Below are 22,434 nucleotides of genomic sequence, written 5' to 3' on the forward strand. Positions count from 1 at the left end.
AAGAAAGCAAAAGGCCTATTGCTGTAAACAGTGATGTTACGTATTGCGCCGAGGCTTCGGAGCGTGTGTCGAGTAATCCCCGAAGCTTTTTGTGAAGCTTGTATCGAGGCTTGTATCGTTTTGGGCCAGTGACGTCACCGATGACAAACGATGCCTCGATGCCCCTCAATACCACGTGACTGATTCAGAAAGTGCTTTAGTTGAACCACAACGCTCATATTACCCAAGAACGATATTACCCCTCCTGTACCCGGGCCCGGTGACATGATGGAATTAAGAGAGCTCAGACCCTCACTTATATAGAGGTCGGAAAATGTCACAAGTATAAATAAATAAAAGCATAAATAAATGTAGGAATAAAAACATGAATAAATACAGGAATAAATAGTATTCCGTTTTTTTAGATAGATCCATTGTGTGAGCTGTGGCTCAAAGTGGAAAGCGGTTGACTCACAACCGTAGGGTCCCTGGTTTAATGACTGGTCAATACGTATTTTTTTGGTTTATAAAAGCTACAGCTAAATGTGATAATGTAGTTAATAAATGTATTATTTGATATGGTTTAGCCTTTCTCAGGCTACAACATGGTTACGTTTACGAATATTATTAAGGAATACAAATCCCTCTTTGCAATGTTTACCAGCCTCCTTAGGCTTTTCAATCACAATCATTAACATGAAAATATGATTTTATGTTCGTTGTTTAGAGTTATTTTAAGGCTTTACTCATTGGGAACTCGGTATGAGATACAGCACACAGATGTCAAATCTGCCTGTTTTACACACTTTGACCAACAGGGGGGTTTGTGTTCAGATGAAGAACACAAAGCGGCCAAGGCTTCATCTCGCCATCACTACATAACAGCACATCTTGCTGTGGTAATGTATGGAGGACGGAACATGACTTAAGTATAAATAAATAAATGTATGAAGAAATACAGGAATAAATAAATTACGTACATAAATACAGGAATAAATACGTAAATAAATAAATAAATACAGGAATAAATAAATGACGAAATAAATACAGAAATAAATAAATGTTGAAATGAATACACAAATAAATAAATAAAAGAATAAATGCATAAATAAATATGGAAATAAATACATCAATGTATAAATAAATAAATGTCGAAAATAAAACAGAACACACGTTATTATTATATATCTTTCATTTATTTCTACATTTACGCGACATACATTTATTTATTTATGTATTTATGTGTCCGTATGCTAATGAGGTGGGCGGTCCTAACCTCAGTCTGAAGCAGGATTCGCCAATTGTTGGAGCCAGGCAGAAGCAATAGATTTGTGGCAAGTCACATCATGTCGAGCTGAGCCAAGTCCTCTATACATCGTTCCACACGAAACTGGACATAGTCTTTTGGTTCTCCGTTCTCTAAATGGTCCACTAATGATCGTAAATGATCTCCAATGGCTCTTAAATCAATATCCATAAATAAACCTTACAACTGTGGATAAACCATGGATGTATAAAGATAAGGGCTAAACAGTAAAGCTCCTGCATTCGAATCAGCGCGGTTATCCAGGCGTTAGTAGTAGAGCCCTCTGCCAGAAATGATCACACACTCCTGTAACCAATCCTGCTTCAGACTGAGGTTAGGACCGCCCACCTCATTAGCATACGGACACATAAATACATAAATAAATAAATGTATGTTGCGTAAATGTAGAAATAAATGAAAGATATATAATAACGTGTGTTCTGTTTTATTTTCGACTTTTATTTATTTATTTATACATTGATGTATTTATTTCCATATTTATTTATGCATTTATTTATGCATTTATTATTTTATTTATTTATTTGTGTATTCATTTCAACATTTATTTATTTCTGTATTTATTTCGTCATTTATTTATTCCTGTATTTATTTATTCCTGTATTTATTTATTTATTTACGTATTTATTTATTTATTCCTGTATTTCTTCATACATTTATTTATTTATACTTAAGTCATGTTCCGTCCTCCATAGTAATGTACTCAAGTTGTTCAAACCAAGGATGTTCAAACGGTTCAAACCCTATGGTTCAAACCCGTTCAAACAGGCAGCATGTTGTTCACACTTCCGGCCTCTAGATGGCAGACTGCTTTGTAATGTGTTGCTACTCACGCGATAGTTCAGGCGAGAAGAAGAAACTTTGACTTCCTGAAGATTCGACTGTACCTCTGGACTGTACCAAAGGTGAGTTAACGTCCATTAGTTGCAATACTTAGTAAGTAACAATAATGTTTTTATATAATTACACATGCTTTGATATTTACGTATTTTCCCATAGTAAAATTAATGTTATAAATGTACGTAAAACTCACTTCCTTTATTCGTACGTCTTTTCATTCCCGAATCAAAGTATTTAACGTTACTTAACTTCAAGTTTAACTAACTAGCTGACGTTGTATCAAAAGGGATTTTGGAATTAGATTACATCATGTGATAAAGATTTAAGGAGAAAGAGGCAGAAGGACAGACACTATGCCCCTGATATATCAACATGAGAAGTCAAGACCGAAGAGTGCAGTTAAAATACCATGAAATAGCATTTATGCTAGCTAAAGCTGCTACAGTTGTTTCTGTTAACAGCTTGGATGTATACATCGTTGATAGTTCGTCCGACTGAACATGAATGCAGCTACAGTTTTTGACATATGGTGACGTGATCTCTCGAGCGACCCAGAGGCTCACAGTCACACACGTGTAACTTTTTAATTTAGCTTCCCATTGTTCCCATTACTGCACCTCTAGGTTAATATGGGGAGGAAACCGTGTAGTCTTGAGGCAGGTTAAACAACCCTGTTTAACGCCGTTAAATAATATGACCTACTATGAAGCTAGGTTATTACATTGTTGTTGCTTTGGAAATGATTTAATTTGTATTCTGTTATCTACCATTGAGTAGAATCTAAATGATTATACTACATCTTTCATTGCCATCAATGCCATGTCAATTTGAATACAATAACAATACATGGACATTTCTGTAACCTTGCATTTAATGGTTCTATTCTTCAAGGTAATGCATTATCTTAGCATACTGCACACACATGCGAAACAGAGTCCAACTGGAGAAACCTGAAAATCCGGTCTGGTGGAAACCTCTATACCCTGATAGAGAATTTGAGAATTGATATATATCTTATTTCCCATGTTTGTTCTTCTGCAGGTACAGACACATTACTGCCTAGAGACCAACCCTGGGAAACATGTTAGTCGTTGGCTGACCCTTTCTATGACAAGATGGACCATAGTTATATGGCGGCGATGGATGAGATGGACTCGCTGTCAGACAGCTCTTCCATAGGGGAGGCCGTGTCTGGTAGAGGACGGCGGCGGCGGCGTGAGTCTGATGAGGATGACGGCATCTTCTACATCCCTGAGAGAAGACGTTCACTCCACTTGGATCAGACTCCAATGGACACCAGCCACTGGTACTGAGATTTTTCACTTATGAGCCCTAAATATCCTTCCTCTCAATGTAGGGTCGTCATACTGTGAAGTTATGTTAGAAGGACTATTTCAAATCTAAAACATATAAACAACATCTAGCCTTATCTTATTGCTTTTTTTCTGCGAACAAGTCAAACCAATATTTAATCATTTTGTGTAGCAGCAAGGATAATGGGAAGATCTGCGGTTCCCCTAATGAACTGAATGAAGAATTTGACTTCTTATCTAATCCAGTTGGGTGTAATATACCCAACCCTTAATTCAATGTGTTAACTGTATCTCATTAAATATACATATATATATATATATATATATATATATATATATATACAATATTTTAGAAAAGCCTAGAGTGTTAAAAAACAAACAAAAAAAACATTTATAGCTATATTGAGCCATCTGAGTTTCTTATTACAGGTTTGAGTGGGTGATCTATACCTGTCTGTGTATTTGTTAATAAAGGAAATATAAGATTTGTCTCAGTGTTAGCAACGCCACTCAACTCTCAAAAGATACATATTCATAGGCTTAGCACAAAGCCAATAATAATAAATAAGACCTTTTCCCCAACTCAAATTCTCCAGACTTTAATGTTCTCGGTGCTGCTTGAGGAAAAGGTTTCACATGAGCTGCTTATCTGACATGTATTATGGAAGAGTGTGATTGCTTGTTATGTGGCTACTCGGTAATTAACACACTGTCATTCTGCCATGCTTCTTTTTTTTCAGGCAATATGTAGAGCAGGCATTTTCTCCAGCTCTGAGCTACGGATCAATGACAAGTGAAGAGAATTTAAGCAACATGGACGGCGAAGAAGGATCCCCCACAAGGTACAAACAAGACAAAGTACTCAGTCTATTAAGTCGTGCATTGATCACGATTAACCTGGAGAGCAGCTGTGCACCTCAAGATACACCCTCACCTTGTTCCCTTTCTCCTTTTTTTAAAGGCTGGAATACTCTCATGACATTTGGTAGTTACATTGAATAAAGTTTACACTTTCTTGTTGTCTTGCTTTTAGGCTCCAGCTGAGAAGAGCAGATTCTTACTCCAGCTGCTACTCATTGGACAGCGACGATTGTGAAAAGATCATTCCCAAGTAAGAATCATTCCCAAGAACAACCACCTTTGCAAGGCACGGTGTGATTACTAAACAAACACTATAATACTCTGTCTCTACTGTGGCTTTAACCAGGGTGAAAAACAAAGATGAAACTGCCACAGAGGTTTCTGACACACCTGTGTTAAAGCACAACCCAAATGAGTTCAAGCATCCTGCTCTGACCGTGGAATTCACTTTCAAGGTTAGTTTGCATTTCTATTTGAACTTTAAAGAATTTAAATAAAAAAACATTGAGTTGAAAATCACATCATTGAATTCAACCCTTCATTTGGAATCAGGCTATTTGTGAAATCCTTCGGGAGCTGTCCGAAGACCACCTCTTGTTTTTCAAAGTAATGCTTTGGAAGCGTTACCCACAGTCATTCAACACTCCTCCCCAAAGCCTGGACTTAGTGGACCTTGTGGATCGGTTGCTGGAGTGTTACAACCTGGAGGTATCGCTGCAGATCACCAAGACGCTTCTTGAGAGTATTAAGGAAAGAAGGCTGGTGAAATTACTCCAGTCTTTGTGCCTCAGAAGTAAGTAGGCCTTTACAGTCAATGTAACAACAGAATCAACAGCAAAATATGGAGACAAGGCAAAAGAAGTAATAGTCAAAGTCAAATTAAATTAAAAGGGATATATCATTCTCATTTTTAGGTTAATACTCTTTCTGAAAACACCCTTATCTTTAAGCCCCCCTTCAGAAAAAGAACGCTCTGATTCGCTTGTGCTAAAAATATGGTTTTCCAAAGGTAGTTCTTTAGCCGTTGTGGGTACAAACCTGCATTTGACATAAGGATAGTTACCAAATCTGAATCGCTGGTTGAATCTTATATTTTCTGATAAACATACAGAACACTGACAGGGTTGTCTTTTTTCATAGTATGTGGGTTTTAAGGTACCCCGTCTTCATGTGCTTATGATATGTCCCCTTTAAAGTCTTCCCTGTCCATTTTTCAGTTTGAAAGAAATGTGAGATTTGCATATTTTCATTCACATTTATCATTTTTCAGACGAAGTACGTTACGATTTGTGCAAGACTCTGAAGAAGACATACGGAGAAATTGATGATGATTCAGCCATGCAGGGAGAGAGAGGGCCCCTTGACGATTTCTTCACTAAACTGGACATAACCTCAATAGCTAATAATGGCCCAAATGTTGAACATGAGGTCAGGACCATAGACAGGCTGGACACCAACAGCAGTAAACCAGTGGAACAGATTTCTACTAAGGATCTCATAAGCGCTGAAAGGCTAGAGAAGACCAACGTAAAGCTGGCGCTGATCACAGGAGTTGCAGGGTCAGGGAAGTCTATGGCGATCAAGAAGTTAATCCTCGATTGGATTGAAGGGCGGTCCCACAAACATGTGACCTTTATGTTTCCTTTGCCGTTCAGAGAACTCAACAAGTTCAAGGGTTCTAAGGTCTCGCTGTTGCAAATAATACAAACACTCTACCCGGAAACCAAAAAACTGAGGGATTATGATTATACCTGCGATGAGTGTAGAGTTATGCTTATCTTTGACGGTCTTGAGGAGTACAAAGAGCCGTTTGACTTTCAAGACACTTCGCTTCTCACTGACCACACAGAGATCTCCACCCTGAACACGATCGTGGTCAACATTCTCAGAGCGAGGCTGCTGTACCGCGGCATATACCTGGTCTTTTCCCGGCCCAGATTAAGGAGCTGCATTCCTTACGATACGTTTTACGATGAGATTGAACTGCGGGGTTTCAGCGACCCTGAAAAGGACGAGTACTTCAAAAAAAGATTTCCGAACCCAGATCAAGCAGCTCGAGTTATTGAGTATACCCACTCCTCCAAAACCCTCCGCATCATGTGCCACCTGCCTTTGTTTTGCTCCCTGGTGGCTGATGAGTACCAGTGCATATTTAAGGAACAGGGATTACAGGCCCAGCTGCCCAGAAGCATCACCTACATGTACACAAAGCTGCTGTTGGCACTCATAGGTCAGCACCGCACATTAGGAGCTTCACCTTGGGGCCCAGATAACGGGGGAGACTTCCTCATGGTACTTGGAAAGTTGGCCTACAACATGCTGGAAAAAGGCACGCTCAAGCTCAACAGATACGAATGGGAAGCTCATGAACTGGACAATGAGGAAGCAGTGAATAACAGCGGCCTGTGCATGGTGTTTGTGACAAAGCCTCATCTCTTTAGTCATGAGAAAGTCCTCAGCTTTATCCACCCCACCATGCAGGAGTACCTGGCTGCCCTTTATGTGTTTCTCTCCTTCAGAAACCAGGGGAAGAACTTGTTTGAGCCGCCGCTGAAAGAAAAGTTCAAGGGGTATTTCAAGGGGCAGAAGCCAATGGAGCTTTACAAGAGCGCTGTGGACAAAAGCCTGCAGTACGACGACGGCAAACTGGACATTTTTCTGCGATTCCTGCTCGGAACAACTCTTAAAGCCAACCTGGACCTTCTCCAACCATTCTGCACACCTTCTCCAAAGTGGCTCACAGTCGCTGAGGACGCTGCTGCCTTGATCAAGAAGAGGATCAAAGATAATCAGCACCCGAACAGGATAGACAACTTGAAGTGCTGCCTGGAGGAGCTGGGTGTCAGAGCCTCAGAGGCAGCATCAAGATGGAAGACAGTTCAAAGACATGTGCAGCAGTAGTTGGTGAACTTCTCTTTCAGGAGCTGTCAGTACCGGTTGCAGAGGGACTGGTTTCTTTCGAAAAATGCCTTGATTTCATCCTGTGACAGACAATTCTCTATATCTGAAGCCACTTCTGAATTTCATTAATGAAAGTGAAAGATGATAAGGGGCCTTATGTTTTACATTTATTCTTGCTTTCTAGTTGTTCATTGACAACTTCTTGCTTGTGTTCCTGCCTTGGTCTTGATGTGTCTTTTTTAACTGTATTATTAACACTATATCATGGAATCCGTAACTATTCACCTAAGCAATAATTGACTTGAATTTTAAAAAGGAGTTATTTTGCAGTGCAGCTTGGTTGATTAATTTATGTTGCTTATTGGCTGCTTACATTTGTGTTTTGTCTGAAATGCAGTAATCACATTGAAGAGCTGAAGTAAAAAGCATCTGTGCTATAAATTAATTCCTCTTATCACTACCACATATGAAGGGTTGTTCTAACAGTGATACCCATTGCTAAGAAAGTTATCTGTTTGAAATAATTGCTAAAATTAACAATACATTTCTAAGGAAACCACCATAAATCACGGTCATCTTGAGTTTGTGAGTGAATTTATTTATTTTCAACTTTATGGAAAGTATTTTGATATGGTTTCAAAGTATGCACATTTAAACTGGCTTATTGCAAACAAACAAAACAAATACTGAAATGTTACACAAACATGGATAAGAAATATAGAAGTGTTTAAATATTTAATATAATCTGCAGTCAGTTTGTATCTTTGTGAGGTAACGTTGTGTAAATGACACTTATTTAGGGTGAAGTCAGTTCCACATCAAATGTTTCAATATGAGGATGATCCTCAAAAAGCTGCGAGAAGAATGGAAGTATATTCTAGTTTCACTCTGACATTTTAAGGGTCATTCCAGAATTGGAGGACAATTTAGACACCAACATTTTTGAAAAATGAACCTTTTATTTTATAATTTTTTTTAATGTATTTAGGAAAAATAATGAATAAACCATCAAAAAAAGTTATTTGCCCAGCTAAGGCATCAATTACCCCTGTTACTCTAATTATAGTAACAGGGTTGAAAATCAATGCTAATTTGAGCTTTAACCTCAGGAATTATTGCTAGATGTAGCATGTAATGCTACTTTCAAGGCAAGGACAAACTTGGATATTTAACGAAAGAAATATATTAAATTATATTGAAATTAATATGCTTTATTCTGATAATATGAGTAACAGGGTTGAGTGGGTCAGAGTGCCACACTCTTTTAAGACTGAAAAGATTGTAAAAATATGAAAAATAAAAGAGAGGACTTAGGTTTGGTCTACCCATGGCACTAGCACATGGCTTGCTGATGTCACTTCCTGTGTGTCATTTGATTTACAGTTTTTTTGTTTTTATCTAAAAAGGTTTGGGTAACAGGGTTGAACGCATGTTGAGGGACACACCTTCTGTGCAAAATTACTGTTATTTAAAACGTGTTTATGATTTAACAAATTTATTTTGCCATTACAAGAGACATATATCAATAGAATAATACCAAAAAAAGTAAATAAAATCCCTATTTTAAATGTTATATTTGACATGCAAGTTGGTCACCAAGAAGCGGGGATAAGAGAAAAATGCCATTTTAGGGGGTGTTCGAGAGCTATTTGATCATTTAAATAATATTTTGAAACCACTTTTTCTACAACTTTATATACATTTTGTCTCAAGACAAGTATGCTTAACACAACAAGTGCATGTTTTAGCTTTTTGGGCATGGATTATTAGATTTTTTATATGGGGGACATGAAATGTCCTCCAATTCTGGAATGACCCTTAACACTATTCAAAGCCATCAAAGTAAGTTACTGTGGAACTGAATGCACCCTAAACATTGTACATTTCTTCATCCAACCTTTCTTTGGCATTTTTCCTACCCAACAGTATAAAACAGAATAGTTAAATGACAGACAAGTGGAAACTGAAATATGAAATTGTTCTCAAGTAAAACATGGCTTACAGAAAACCACTTTAAACTGTAGTGACATTCAGTGTGTTCTCTTCCTCCCTACGTTACAATCTTTACTAACTTTTAAAACTATACGCTTTCGGGTCGTTCCGGCGTCGTTCGTCACGACACAGGTGAAGGTGGATTTGAAGTCTTCTGACGTGACGTTCCTCAACAGTAAACTCCTCTGGAGGATCGTACCATCATCTAAAGACGATCTAAAACAAACACTGTCATTAGAGCTCAGCATGAGGTTGGATTCAGGATATTAAATCAATAATTAACGACACAAGTCCCCTTCAATGTTGTACCCTGTGATGTGGTCATTTCCACCAAAGCTTATAATACTCACTCCTCTGATTCTACTATTCTGCCACTGCTGAGCAGGTCTTCAGGGAACGAGCCATTGACGAGCCAGTAGATGAGTGTCACATCTGTACAATTGGCAAACGCTTCACAGTGAAGAAACAGCTTCTCACCTGTAAGTCAGAATACATCCAGTCATACACAACAAGAGTAAAGCTTGAATAATAATAAGGGATCCCTTTAAGTCAAAGTCAACTTTAATGTCAATCTTTCAGTTTGTGTGTACAGATAGAGAGATCGAAATCACGTTTCCAACAATCCCGAATACAAAAATACAATACACATATATGTATAAAAAAAGATATATAGAATATGTATATCCTATATACACATTTACACATAAAGATAAAAAACACAACAATCAATATATACAAAATAACAGTCACTTCAATATCAATATCTTTGAAAGCAATCATCATAGAAAATACCCAACATTTGCAGGTCTTTTGTGTTAACATACCAGGATGAGCTTTTATTTTGACATGATGTGGCCCAATGATCTTTGGAGGTTCATTCTGAGAAACTGAAGATCACATTTATGTCAGCACAAAAACATAACCACATATTAATAAGACTTAATATCAACCATAAAATATACTGTACCTGGAAATCCATCTACAAGCAGCAGACACAGTGAACCCAGAGCTGTTGAAGAGACACAACATATTCAACCAATGCCATAATACACTGAAAAGGACTGATGTTGGTAACTAAGTAATCATACCTTTGACGGCGGATGACAGATTCATATCGACTCCTTCAGTTAGGTCGTTTGTGTATTGACTGCGGTTTGGGAGTACTATATATATACCCAACAGCATAATTCACTTCCCTAATCCTAGTAAAACCCAATGCGTGTACATGTGGTACATGGGGATTTCCTCAGAAACAGCCCACGCTTTACAGCCTGTTTGTTGACACACACTGGTTACATAAATCAACTTCACTAATTCACAATTCTAGGTCTTGTGATATTAATTGTCCAAATAATACATCCAGGGGGAAATGACTCAGCTTTAAAACAAACCTAATTACCATTGATAGCGACTTCTACACCAGTACACACACTGATGACAGTAATATCACTAAATCAAAGGCCTGTTATATTTGTTTGCATTCATTCCCTTTCTGTGAATACAAAAAAATAATGAGGCAATGTCTTGAGTACATTTATTGACCCGTATCATAGCTTTGGTTTGTGCTTCGTACTGTAGATGGCTGCATTTTCAGAGCAGATAAAAAAATTAATGAAATAAAGAAAATCTATATTTTCCCTTTTACCTAGTGGTGTTGCGCAATGCAGTTGGTTTTTTATTTAGCTTTGTGATATCAGTCAACCACGTAAAAAAATACTATTTCTTTGCTAGAAAGTAGTTCCAAAGAAAACAGCTGTAACAAATCAGTATGGTTGGATAACTCTACAAGTGATATATATTTTTTTTTAGTAAGTTTGGGGACCCTTTAAGTCAAAAAAGGTAACTTTGGCAACGAAAAAAGTGACTTCCTCAAATTTAAATGAAAACCCAGTGAAGAAATACTGTACAAAGGCTGGAGGTCAAAGAAAATGTGACTGTTTTTCCACGTTGGTATGGATGAGTGTCCATAAAGACAGTGACGTCATTTTGAAATCCTGTAACATCCAGTTTCATCTCATCTCCTCCTGTGAGGAATCCTCCGTTTCAGATTTGTTTCCCCACAATGACGGTGCTTACTGGCATATGATGCATGAGGCTGTACGTATGAAACGTACTCATGTCACTGAAGTTCAAAATAATGACTCAGAGTTAAAAGGCTAAACAAATGATTACATAAATGTGTGTATGTGTACTTTGGAGACAGAGGGAGGGATTATATATTACTTGTGTTTCCATTTAATCTTTATTACTCATGTGTGATAGCCATCAGACATGAGGACAAAGTCAAACTCCAGCAGGATCTTTTTTACTAAGAATAAACAAACACTTAAGACATAAATTAGTAAAAAGCACCCCCTAATGATTTTTAGAACCGCTTTACTAGGCCATACTGAAAGATGCACCGAACAATTATCAAGTGTGTGAAACAAATCCTGGGAAACTGACTGACATCCATATTGAGATTTACCAATAAAATTCAAATAAACTGTAAATACAGACAATATGTGCCTATAAATATATACACAAAAAGTATAGACACTTTTATTGGTGTTTTAGTTCAATGTTAGGCCCTCAGTCTTTTGAGCCAGTGCATATCATCTCCGTGTGGCGTGTTTTGTCCCTTTCTGCACCGCAGGTCACTCCAGACCCAGGACGTAGTTGATGCCTTGCACAAATCCAATGATAACAGGCTGCCACGCCACCAAGTACCGAAGCCAGTCCAAAAGTTGTCCATACATGACATGTGGCCTCTCCCAGCTAAAAGGAAAATGGGTTAAGGAAAAAACTTGAACAGCAATCCACGATGGCTGGATGCCAATTAAAGCGGATAAAACACAGATTAAGAGGCGGAAGAAACCACTTTCAGTTTCTGGAAAAGAGATACAGTCATCTTTAGTGTCAACTGTGAACACAAAAAAAAGGAACAGGAACCTAATATATATAACCTATAAATGTTTCACATCTCATTTCACCACGCCTTTAATGAGCTGTCTGAAAAATGCAACAAAACTTTGCCGTCAAAAGTTCCCCCGTAGTGACAAGAAACACGTCTTGGAATGTCTGCTGTGAAAACACCCAATTTAGGTTTCAGGCCCTACTTTCACTTGTTTTATCTTTTATGCAGTCTGAACGTGGATATTACTGCACTGTTAATGATATCTATAATTAACTTGTAACGATATATATGCAAATTACAATTTTTAATAATGCAGCACAGAAAAACAACAGGGAAAGCCAACATGTATAAAAAACTTAAAAGAAGGATACGGGTTGCTGAACATCCTCTTCAGATCCACCTTCTCTTTGCAGTACGGACACATCTGCTTCTTTCCGACGATACACCATCCTCTTATGCAGAACTCATGGAATCTGGATGTGGAGTTAAGGCTCGGCACTGAAATATGTGAGGGTCGGTTCAAACACTGGCTCAAAATGTCATTACTAACAAAATAACCTTATTGTTGAAATATAAACTGTATTATATTTGTAGCCACAGTGGATTCACCTGTTGGGTGAATATTGTTGAAAAACCAAAACAGTTCTAGAAAACAGTCATGTTACTTGACCTTAAATACAGTTTAAAGTCAAATACATTTAACTGGCAGACAAGGCACTAATGTTACAGTGGTAAAATACAAGTCGCAACTATAAAGTTATTTTCTTTCTTTTTGTAAAACAATCTTCGATATTGTATTCCATATTTCTATTTGTTGGATACTTTCTGAACCTAAACACAAAATGATTCACTAAATGTGTATAACAAAAATAAGAGAGATATCCATATAATTCGTAGAAACCAACAATTGTGGATTTTTCGTGTGGATCTCCAAGTCTAGTTTTGAGGGAATACATTTATTTAAATGTTTGCATTAACAGTATTAAAATGTTGATGCCGAATTAATCGCGTTCTATCATCTTTTGCAGCTGAACAATTTGCTGTCACCATTGGCAGTAACCGTGTAAGATAACCACACATTTTCCACAGTAAACTCAAAGGGATAAAAGTTCAAATGACTATAAAAATAAATAAAACCAACAAAACAAAAATATATCAAACATAAAATATATAAATAAACGTTCCATTATACAAATGGCAGTGTACGATATTGTACGTCTTCTTGCACATCTGCCAAAAACATTGTGGAAGCAACAGCCAATAATATCATCGTGCGGATTAACATTATGGCTCTATGATTTAATTCACTGTTGTTTACAGTGGAAGCTGCACAAGATAACAATGAGGGAAGTAATGCGCATTTTCAGATGAACAGACTCATAACATCCACAGTAAGACATAAAGGTCAGGTTAACTAATTCCCTTTTGCCTAGACAATCGCGTACACAATAAAGTCACAAAGTGTACCATGACGAAAGCTTTTTATAGACATGGAATACCCCATCGTGCAGATCGACATCCCTTTCGCTGATAAAACATATAGCTGCATGACAATATGTCCGATTCTCACGAGGAAGGATACACATGGTTGCAGGATAATCTGTACGTGTTCTCGATAATCCCCTCCTCGCTGACATCTACGAGGATGGGCTGCCCACACACTGCACAGATATTGTCAGAGAGGTGCTTGGTTGGCATGCCAGATGCACTGTAGTACTGGAAAACAAAGAGAGAAAGAGGTGATACTTTAGCTCAGTGGTTCCCAAGTGTCTCGTAACCCTGAGCTGGTCTCTATTCTATAAGAACCCCCTCACTCTGTGATGATACACCTGCATTTTGCCTTGTGTAAAGCCTTAGTAAATCGTATTTAACCCAACTGCTCCTTAGATGAAATTCACTTGTATAACCCTGAATACAAATGTATTTAAGCTTGCACTTATTGTGAGTGAACAAATAATAAAAGACTCACTTCTAGCAGTTTCAACATCTTTTGTTAAGACTCAAGCTTTTAAGAGACACCTGAGCTTGCTTGTCTTTCATAAGCTTTGATAGTTCTAGGGGCGGGACACAAGGACTATGAAAATAGATTTTAAAAACGTTTTATTGTGTGGAAATATATTGCAATCCCTAATCTTTCTACTCCCCCGGCAAACCCCTCAAGTACCCTTAGGGGTCCCCGTACCTCCGGTTGGGAACCACTGCTTCAGTTTACAGTTGTTACCCCCACAGCTTGGGGCCTACAGTCTGTCTACGTACCCCAACAGTGGAAGCCATGAAGTCTGCACACATCTCTGCAAAGTCCCTCCCCAGGACCCCGTAGTACAGACCGTAGAATAATAGTGAGACGCCAAAATCCATCGCGTCCTCTGGCTTTATCCTGCAGAGAGAAGGCACTGCATCACGGCTCAGGAGGGGTTCAACGTTAGCTTTAATTCAATTCATTAAAAAAAAAAAAAAGTACAAAACATATGGGCTACAATAATTCTAATGATCAGCTGTACCCGGAAATCTCAGTTTCAGATGTTTATGGATGGAAATGTTCACGTTAGAGAACATTTCTAGGTAGGAAGTGGAACATTGTGGGACCTGCACATCTTTAGTCGATACATTGGTTATTTAGGTGGAGCTCTTTGCCGTGTGATTAGTCCATGTTTTAAATAAGTAGGCATACGTTACATTTCCATTTATTTAAGAAACTGTCAGTTAAGGAGCTCCAACAAGCCGTGTAGGACAGAGAGTGAATACACATACTATACAGAGATGCTGCATGAGAAACCAATGTGAGTTTGGAAAATTGAACAATGTAAATCTATTCTAGTTTTTTCTTCCGGGGCCTATTGACGTCACTAAGTCTGGACCAATTGGCCCACAGCTATAGAACAATAGGCACACCCTCTGCCAGGGTGGACTCCCGAGCAGCTCAGGAGTCCACCTCGCGAGGCTCCCGGAGCGGACAGTGTGAGGTGGATTTCCCGCTGTGTTTCCCTGGATGCTGGATATAGACTAAGTGCCATGCCAGCGCGAGACCACGGAGCTCAGGCTGAGCTCCGCCATGTCCCGCTAACATGGTACGCAGACCCCACGCAGCAACCAGGAAACCACACCAGTAATCCAGCTCACACTGTCCGCTCCTCGGAGCAGCGAGCCTCGCAACGTCCCGCCAACACGGCACCCAGACCCCACGCAGCATTCTCATCTGTTTGTCCTTACTGGTGTCATTTTCTGGTTGCTAACAAACGCCATTGTAACACATAATCACTGATGTCCAGCTGTAATGGTGGTTGACCAATCAGAACAGAGTGGGCTGACCAATCAGAGCACAGTGGGCTCATAGGGAGGGGGGTGGGCAGGAGCTCCAACAAGCCGTGTAGGACAGAGAGTGAATACACATACTTTACAGAGATGCTGTATGAGAAACCAATGTGAGTTTGGAACATTGAACAATGTAAATCTATTCTAGTAGACCTCAACAATGGAATTATGATCAGTAGAAATGGCCAAAACATGGGACCTTTAAAGCATATTCAAGTATCAAGCATAATTGTTTTACATTTGATTGATTTAGCTAACTTATAACTTAACATATGAGGCAATATACCTCACCTCTAGTGAGTGGCCCACCCCTTTGTATGAGTTTCTGTCTGTGGCCCTCATTGAAAAATGCCTGGACCACCCTGCTCATGTGGGTTAACTACAGTAGGACATTTTCCTGTTTTATACTCCGCTAAAATTAGCAACTTCCACTTCATGTGCGTAAGAAGCAGACAAACCATAATTTCTCTGACCTTTACAAACAGACAGAATAGATCTTTGTCATTGCCTAAAGGGAAGTATCTGAGAGAACAACGCACGTGTGTATATCATTTTGTTACAGAGGAAATGTTTTTAATAAAAGGTATCACATTGTGTTTTACGTGACTTCTCACACAACCACAGGTAACCTTTGTACACATACACCTGAGGCCAGCTATGGATTATGTAAACACCATGAAGCAGGCAGTCAAAAGAGTTATTTGCTCTTGTTCCTGCCTAAATCAGTCAAATTAAGTCACCCTTCTGCGTGCTGAATTCTTGTAGGGCTTCAATGCACAAAATGAAATGCAACCAACCACAGGGTCAGCTCATAAAAGACTTAGAAAAAGACGACACGGAAGAGCAATTAGTAACTGGTGGATATTGTGATGATCAAAAAAGGTATTAAAAAAGACAACTAAATGCTACATGTAGAACAAAGAACCAGAAGAAGCTGAACTTCAAACATCCTAAAAATTGAAAAAAAGATGACAGCTCCTGTCAATAGCAGCCTACCATTTTGAGTTATTTCTAACTGTGCAAGTAAATATCCAGTGAAATACAATATTATGATTCATTTAGCACCACTGAAAAGATATGAAACTAACAATACATACCTGAATATAAGGTTGATACCAAAAAGTGTAAACATGACCACAGTGTAGCCGGCTATTCCTGTGCCATAGCTGATCTTGTAGAGAAGGAGAAACCACTTATACACCAACCTGCCAAACCAAAGACAAGGACTTTTCTGTCAGTGTATGCCAGTCAGGGATGTAATAATAAAATAAAACTGAAGCACTAAAACGAAAAATGATATTTTATATTAGAAATATTATTAGTAATGTTGACACAAAATAAAAACAATATCTTTAAGAAACTTGAAGACTATGGTCTGGCTAAAAATCGAAATAAAAATGAGTCAATTCTCTCCAGTTTAGTTTTTTTTAGCTATATCACTATCATTAAAAAAGGAACAGCATGAATTGCCATTACCTCTTGTGACATTAAAGCAGAGAAATGGAAGCACCTTGACCTCCCAGGAGATGGCACTATGCCGACATTTCTGCACAATTTCCCTACACACTAAGCCAACCATGCAATTGTTTTTATATGTAACTAAATACTTATAGCGAGATGTTATAGCTGCCCCTTACAAAAAAACAAACTTAAATTAAGTAAATAAAAGCAAACCAGAACAAGCAATCAAATTGTGAAAAAAGTCAACAAAAAAAAGCAAAACCATTAAAACCATGGTCAGTATCACAAACGGTTAATTCCGCATAACAGCAAGGCATTTGAATTGAAAGGGTTTGATTATGTGTGTATGAGGGTTATTATACCTGGGTGTGGTGCAGGCCAGGGGCTTGCGAGTGGCACGGAAGGAGATGTACGCTGTGATGACGGAGAAGATGAACCACGTGCTCAGGAACCTCCACCAGTGAAGTTTGGTGGTGAAGTAGAGAGGAACTACCCACATCTGGAACAGAGTCACCAGCTACAAGGGAGCAGAGGGCAGACGTTAGAGGAGGCATGAACGCCAGGGAGAAACAGTAACCAGCATGAGACACTGTAAGGAAGGGAAATACCATATGCCTCCTTCATTGAGAGAACAAGTATTGATGGATATATACTGTATGATGCACCATGTGTTGCCGTATGCTTGTGAGGGAAACACTGTGCTAGTACATATATACACACACACACACACACACACACACACACACACACACACACACACACACACACACACACACACACACACACACACACAGTGTGTGTCTTACATTGTATGACTTTGAATGTCTCTGTTTCCACTGCACGAGGACTAGCTGTGCGACGACGAGGGTGACGATGAGGATAAGCACCATCTCGGCGTGCATGGCCGCATGACCTTCGTGTTTGGCGTGCATTCTTGCATGCTCCACCCTGTGGAAAGATGATGCAATACTCAACTGATGTTACGTAGCTGGGAGCCACAGTGTTTGTTGTCGTCATAACAAACTCAGGATAGGTGTGCCCTTAAAGGTGTGCATCACAGCCCTGCACAATAGCATCGCCTTATGGCAGTCACTGTAAACAAACTGCAGCATTTCTGATATGTTTTTAATATGTCAATAGTGGGTGTAAAGAACTCTTATCTTAATATTTTTCATTTTAAATTATAATGTCTGAAGTTGTTTTCTATACCAAAAACATTGTGTATTATTCATAAAAATGCTTGCAAGAGTAATTCTGCATTTAGAATGTGTGTTTAACCGATAAGTGGTCCTTCTATCAAAGTGCAGTTTATATATATATCATATATACATTGCAAAAATAAATGCATTAAAAGTGTGTCCAAAACACTAACCTCCACTTCTCTTCTGGGGAAAGCTTGGACAAATCCAACTAAAGAAAGGAAAAAGACAAATGATGACCAATACTGTTGACATTGTATCAACTAAAGTAAACAAACTGATTATAACAGAAAATGATACACCTCAAATCACACGGAGAAAATAAAACTGTCGTTTGCTTTAGCGGAGAGCACTGCGTGAATCACGTTCCAACACAGAAACTGTAATTATAGTAGCACCAAATCACTGTTTTGTACATCAACTCTCACCCGGTTGACTTTAAACTTCCAAATCTTACACGCATATCAATTACAGAGCAGATAAAGCAACCAATTGTGCAGCAATGCGTGTCAAAGCCAAATAACTATATTTAACAAGGGTGAGGTTATTAAAGTGCAAGTCCAAGTTTGTTTAGTGAGTACACTCCCTCCCAAGTTGTTGGGCTTGTTAAGCTACTTAACCATGACTGAAATGAACAGCCAGCAGCTGATTAAGTGTTCTCTTGTTTTTAGAGCTTAAAAAAAACCAATGAAGGCTGACAGTGCCTATACCTGTAAGTATCCAACTCTGGGTACACAAATATTTCTTACTGAATTCACACAGCCTGATAGGTACGTTTTTCTGTCTGGGTCCTCATTGGCCCCTTTTTACATGTTGACAAGATAGGATTCAATCCATAATGCCAGTATGTTTGTGAATTGCAAAAGGATCTTAGCCCTTTTATTAAACATAAGAACACTGTATGTATTGCACATATGTAGTGTAACATGCACACTACTTTAATTTCTTTATGTATATACATATTTCATTGTTTTATTTTAACTGAGTGACTGTTACGAAATCCAATCCCCCCCCCCCCCGGGATAAAAACAATATATTTGATGCATCATATGTTTTGCTCAGCAGATGAATACATTTGAGCCTTTTTTCTTACCACTTGATATAATAATAAGCAGAGAAAAATAGCCATCAGGGCCCTGTTACGGAAATCTTAGACCTAGTCAATACTGTGGAGATAGACAAGTCAGAATGATCAAACAATAAATGGTGAAAAAAAACAGAGTTGTCTTTCTGGTTCTTTATTCGAAGCTTCGAAGACGCAGGTCTCACAGAGTACAGAGTATTCTGGAAGAGTGTGCGCAATAGTCACAGAATAGCAAAGCTTATATACAAGATAGCGCGCTATCTTGTATATAAGCTTTGCTATTCTGTGACTATTGCGGCAGACAGAATTTTGTATAGCTAGGCGGAACGTCTCAGAAATCTGCTTTCACACGGATGTCTCATATTGTTATTAGACACCTGTCCTTGAGCTGTAGAAAGTATAACGGTTATCAGAATATGGAAGTTCTTGTGTGACTTTGTGTGAAGAGGAGTAGTTTCAACATAGTCAAATCAGCTCTGTGGCCTTGAAGCGCTTGAGAATAATAACCCTCATTAGAGTATGCACAGAAAACAGCACATAGAAGAAATTGTACAGTAGTGTTAGACAATGCTTTTAGAAGCATTTGCTTTTACCATATAAGGTAACATAAGAAATTGCCACTACAGCACATCAAGTCTAAATGTTACAGATTTCCATTCAGAAACCTTAATCATCAGTGAACCAAACACAAGGATCTTCAGTGTATTTTGCCAGCCTATTGTGATGGCAGCCGTGATGGTGTTCTGCGTCTGCATGAGTAATGACACCTGTAAAAGCTAACACCTGTTTCAGTGCACTCTGGGGTCTCCCTTCACATTGTGAGCCCCTGCTGTGGTCAGCTTGACATCCAGGTTTGGTTTGACCAGATGATTGAAACCCCACAGGAAGTGGATTGGATGCTTCCCTGTGGCTTGACACTGATACACATCGTGCACCTTAGCACAGAAAAGGCCATATACTTGACCTTTGACCTAATGAGCCACATCATCTTTATGTGTAGAGTTCTCTGAACGTATGGTTGTGGAAATGTGTTATAAATGCCAATATAATTATTCTTAAACAGCGTGTTAGCTTCTTTTACCAGATGAAAACAACTACATGATATAAACGTTAGCCGGCTAGATAGCTTAGCATAGCTTAATGCTGTTAGGGAGATGGCACTGCCTTTATAACGAAATGATATTTATGACATGCAATGGAAATACATTTGTATGTAAACCCCATAACGATACCTATGCTTGGTAACAGATGTCTAAACAGTAGCAAGCTGCTTATGTTAAGCTAAACCCGTGAGTAACATGAGTAGCTAGCTAACACTGAGTTACGAGTTAGCAGCTAGAACCCCAGAATACATTCACCTCCATCTGTTTATCTGTCATAACATGTCGCTGGGGCCAATAACTCTCACCTGGTGCGGCTCATCGTGATGCGGGAGTCCATGGTCATGCTCTACACCATCAACCTCCACCTCAAACACCCCGGCCATCTTCGGAGTGCTGCTTTACCGTTCCGGGCCATTAGCATTAGCAACAATCCTGAGTGGCACTTCCGGTCATGTTTGGTTAAGTTTCTTTCAAAATAAAAGTCGGAGATAATGTAGGTCAAATGTTTGTTTTGTTTTTAAATGTAGGTCAAATATATGAAAATGTGATCAAATAGTAAAGCCCTGGCTTTCTGTATTTGTTTGTAAAGTCTGAGGTCAAGCCATAGCTTGAATGAAAGGGGTAAACGGATTAATTAGATGCTTATATCAATATATTTAATACAAATAAACTATTCATGATCATATTTACTGTATTATATCAATGTCGTTGTATTTATACGATTTTTCTAATGGAACAACTTTTTTTAGAAGTGCTACTCAAAACAATGATAATTGCAATGAATGTCACTCATTTGTAAAGCTTTAATAACTCCATGGAATAACACACGATGTAAAACATTGTCTACACGAGTCAATAAAGTGAAAATGTTCCATTAAAAAAGTAGACTCTTGCAAGTAGACTGATATTGCAGGTATTAATAGCATATAAAACATGCACCAGCGGAGTTATCGTGTAAGGAAGGCATTGCACAACAAACAGTCAGTCACGCCTTCTATACAAACCCTTGTTGGATATTTGTGCATTGCAACAAAGAGCCACATGAAGCAACCCTGCTGCTGAAATCAGACAGGATAATTAGATGATATACAAAATATCGCGCCGGATTTGGCCCGGAAACGGAGACCGGAAGTTGTAAAATGATCGATGATGCATTTTTGATTGGTTTATAAATCTGACTGAGGCCCAATCCCAAACCACTCCCTCGACCCTACCCCTCCGTGATGGAGTGAACTCCGTCTGTAGCCACACTCGCAGCTCAACGAGGCTCCCTCCTGTCAGATGGAGGGAGTAAATACAGCAGCAAGATTTGGGACGGCCTCCCCTCTCTCCGGCAGAAACAGGAAATGCCGTAACTGTATGTAACAACGGTTTCAGATCAGCATCTCTTAGACAAAAAGTTTAAATTAATAACTCAAATACAACTCCAAACATCTTTCATTGTGTTTCAAAGCTCTTTTAGTTTTAAACCTGATGTTTATAAGCTTCTTAGTTTTTGCAACGGTCTGTAAATATACACAACTTTATAATAAAATGCACACATTTACCTTTTTCTAGACTAAACACAGGTATTATCCTCAGTTAAAAACACATGAGGTTATCATGAGGCTGTTAACATCGGAATTTATCAGTGGATGTTTGCTGGAACTACTTGTAAACAGCGTGTTTCCTGACGGACACACACAGCGTGACTCCGGTCAGGTAGAGACCGGTCTCAAGTCAGCACCGCTGCAGACTCGCTGTTTGAGGGCTTGATAGCCCACTCCCCCTCCACACTCGTTGCTTTGGAACAGCCCTCAATATGGCGAACCCTCCGCGTGAACGCGCAAACAGAGGGGTAGGGTATGAGGGGCCGTACAGGCCATAATTCATACTGGTCCTCTCACGCACATACATTCTCCTTTTACCCACATATATTTTCACTCTTACATACATACATTCTCCTTTTACATACATATATTTTCACTCTTACATACATACATTCTCCTTTTACATACATATATTTTCACTCTTACATACATACATTCTCCTTTTACATACATATATTTTCACTCTTACATACATACATTCTCCTTTTACATACATATATTTTCACTCTTACATACATACATTCTCCTTTTACATACATATATTTTATAATATGCATGTCTGAAGGGAATATATGTATGC

The 22,434-nt window shown here is 38.7% G+C and overlaps 2 protein-coding genes across 4 annotated transcripts; one reads left to right on the plus strand and one right to left on the minus strand.

Annotated features, from left to right (window-relative positions):
• The first annotated feature begins 2,119 nt into the window (after positions 1–2,119).
• Positions 2,120–7,799, plus strand: nlrc3l1 (NLR family, CARD domain containing 3-like 1). 2 transcript variants are annotated; one of them, XM_034204148.1, is made up of 7 exons: positions 2,120–2,208; positions 3,185–3,449; positions 4,197–4,298; positions 4,490–4,567; positions 4,664–4,772; positions 4,870–5,110; positions 5,588–7,799. In XM_034204148.1, the coding sequence occupies exons 2-7, from the start codon at positions 3,259–3,261 to the stop codon at positions 7,216–7,218; spliced, it is 2,352 nt and encodes a 783-aa protein (XP_034060039.1). In that variant the 5' UTR covers positions 2,120–2,208; positions 3,185–3,258; the 3' UTR covers positions 7,219–7,799. The 2 variants fall into 2 exon arrangements, with proteins under 2 accessions (XP_034060039.1, XP_034060040.1); XM_034204149.1 differs by having other exon boundaries at positions 2,193–2,239.
• Positions 7,800–11,433: 3,634 nt separating this feature from the next.
• On the minus strand, positions 11,434–20,718 carry rnf121 (ring finger protein 121). 2 transcript variants are annotated; one of them, XM_034204150.1, is made up of 9 exons: positions 20,571–20,716; positions 18,252–18,289; positions 17,686–17,827; positions 17,242–17,396; positions 16,516–16,623; positions 14,363–14,483; positions 13,689–13,822; positions 12,478–12,579; positions 11,434–11,967 (listed from the first exon to the last, which is right to left on the minus strand). In XM_034204150.1, the coding sequence occupies exons 1-9, from the start codon at positions 20,646–20,648 to the stop codon at positions 11,847–11,849; spliced, it is 999 nt and encodes a 332-aa protein (XP_034060041.1). In that variant the 5' UTR covers positions 20,649–20,716; the 3' UTR covers positions 11,434–11,846. The 2 variants fall into 2 exon arrangements, with proteins under 2 accessions (XP_034060041.1, XP_034060042.1); XM_034204151.1 differs by lacking the exon at positions 16,516–16,623 and having other exon boundaries at positions 20,571–20,718.
• Between the last annotated feature and the right edge of the window lie 1,716 nt (positions 20,719–22,434).

This window comes from Gymnodraco acuticeps, unplaced genomic scaffold (assembly GCF_902827175.1).
Source record: "Gymnodraco acuticeps unplaced genomic scaffold, fGymAcu1.1, whole genome shotgun sequence".
Classification (NCBI taxonomy): Eukaryota; Metazoa; Chordata; class Actinopteri; order Perciformes; family Bathydraconidae; genus Gymnodraco; species Gymnodraco acuticeps.

Bases quoted from the DNA above. Each gene is read 5' to 3' on its own strand.
- nlrc3l1 (XM_034204148.1), top strand. From the start codon at position 3,259: ATGGACCATAGTTATATGGCGGCGATGGATGAGATGGACTCGCTGTCA. The intron at 4,568-4,663 runs GTAAGAATCATT...GGCTTTAACCAG, and splicing joins TGTGAAAAGATCATTCCCAA to GGTGAAAAACAAAGATGAAA. The intron at 4,773-4,869 runs GTTAGTTTGCAT...ATTTGGAATCAG, and splicing joins CCGTGGAATTCACTTTCAAG to GCTATTTGTGAAATCCTTCG.
- rnf121 (XM_034204150.1), bottom strand. From the start codon at position 20,648: ATGGCCGGGGTGTTTGAGGTGGAGGTTGATGGTGTAGAGCATGACCAT. The intron at 14,484-16,515 runs GTATGTATTGTT...TTCTCTCTGCAG, and splicing joins GGTATCAACCTTATATTCAG to GATAAAGCCAGAGGACGCGA. The intron at 11,968-12,477 runs GTATCCTTCTTT...TTTTCCTTTTAG, and splicing joins AAGAGGATGTTCAGCAACCC to CTGGGAGAGGCCACATGTCA.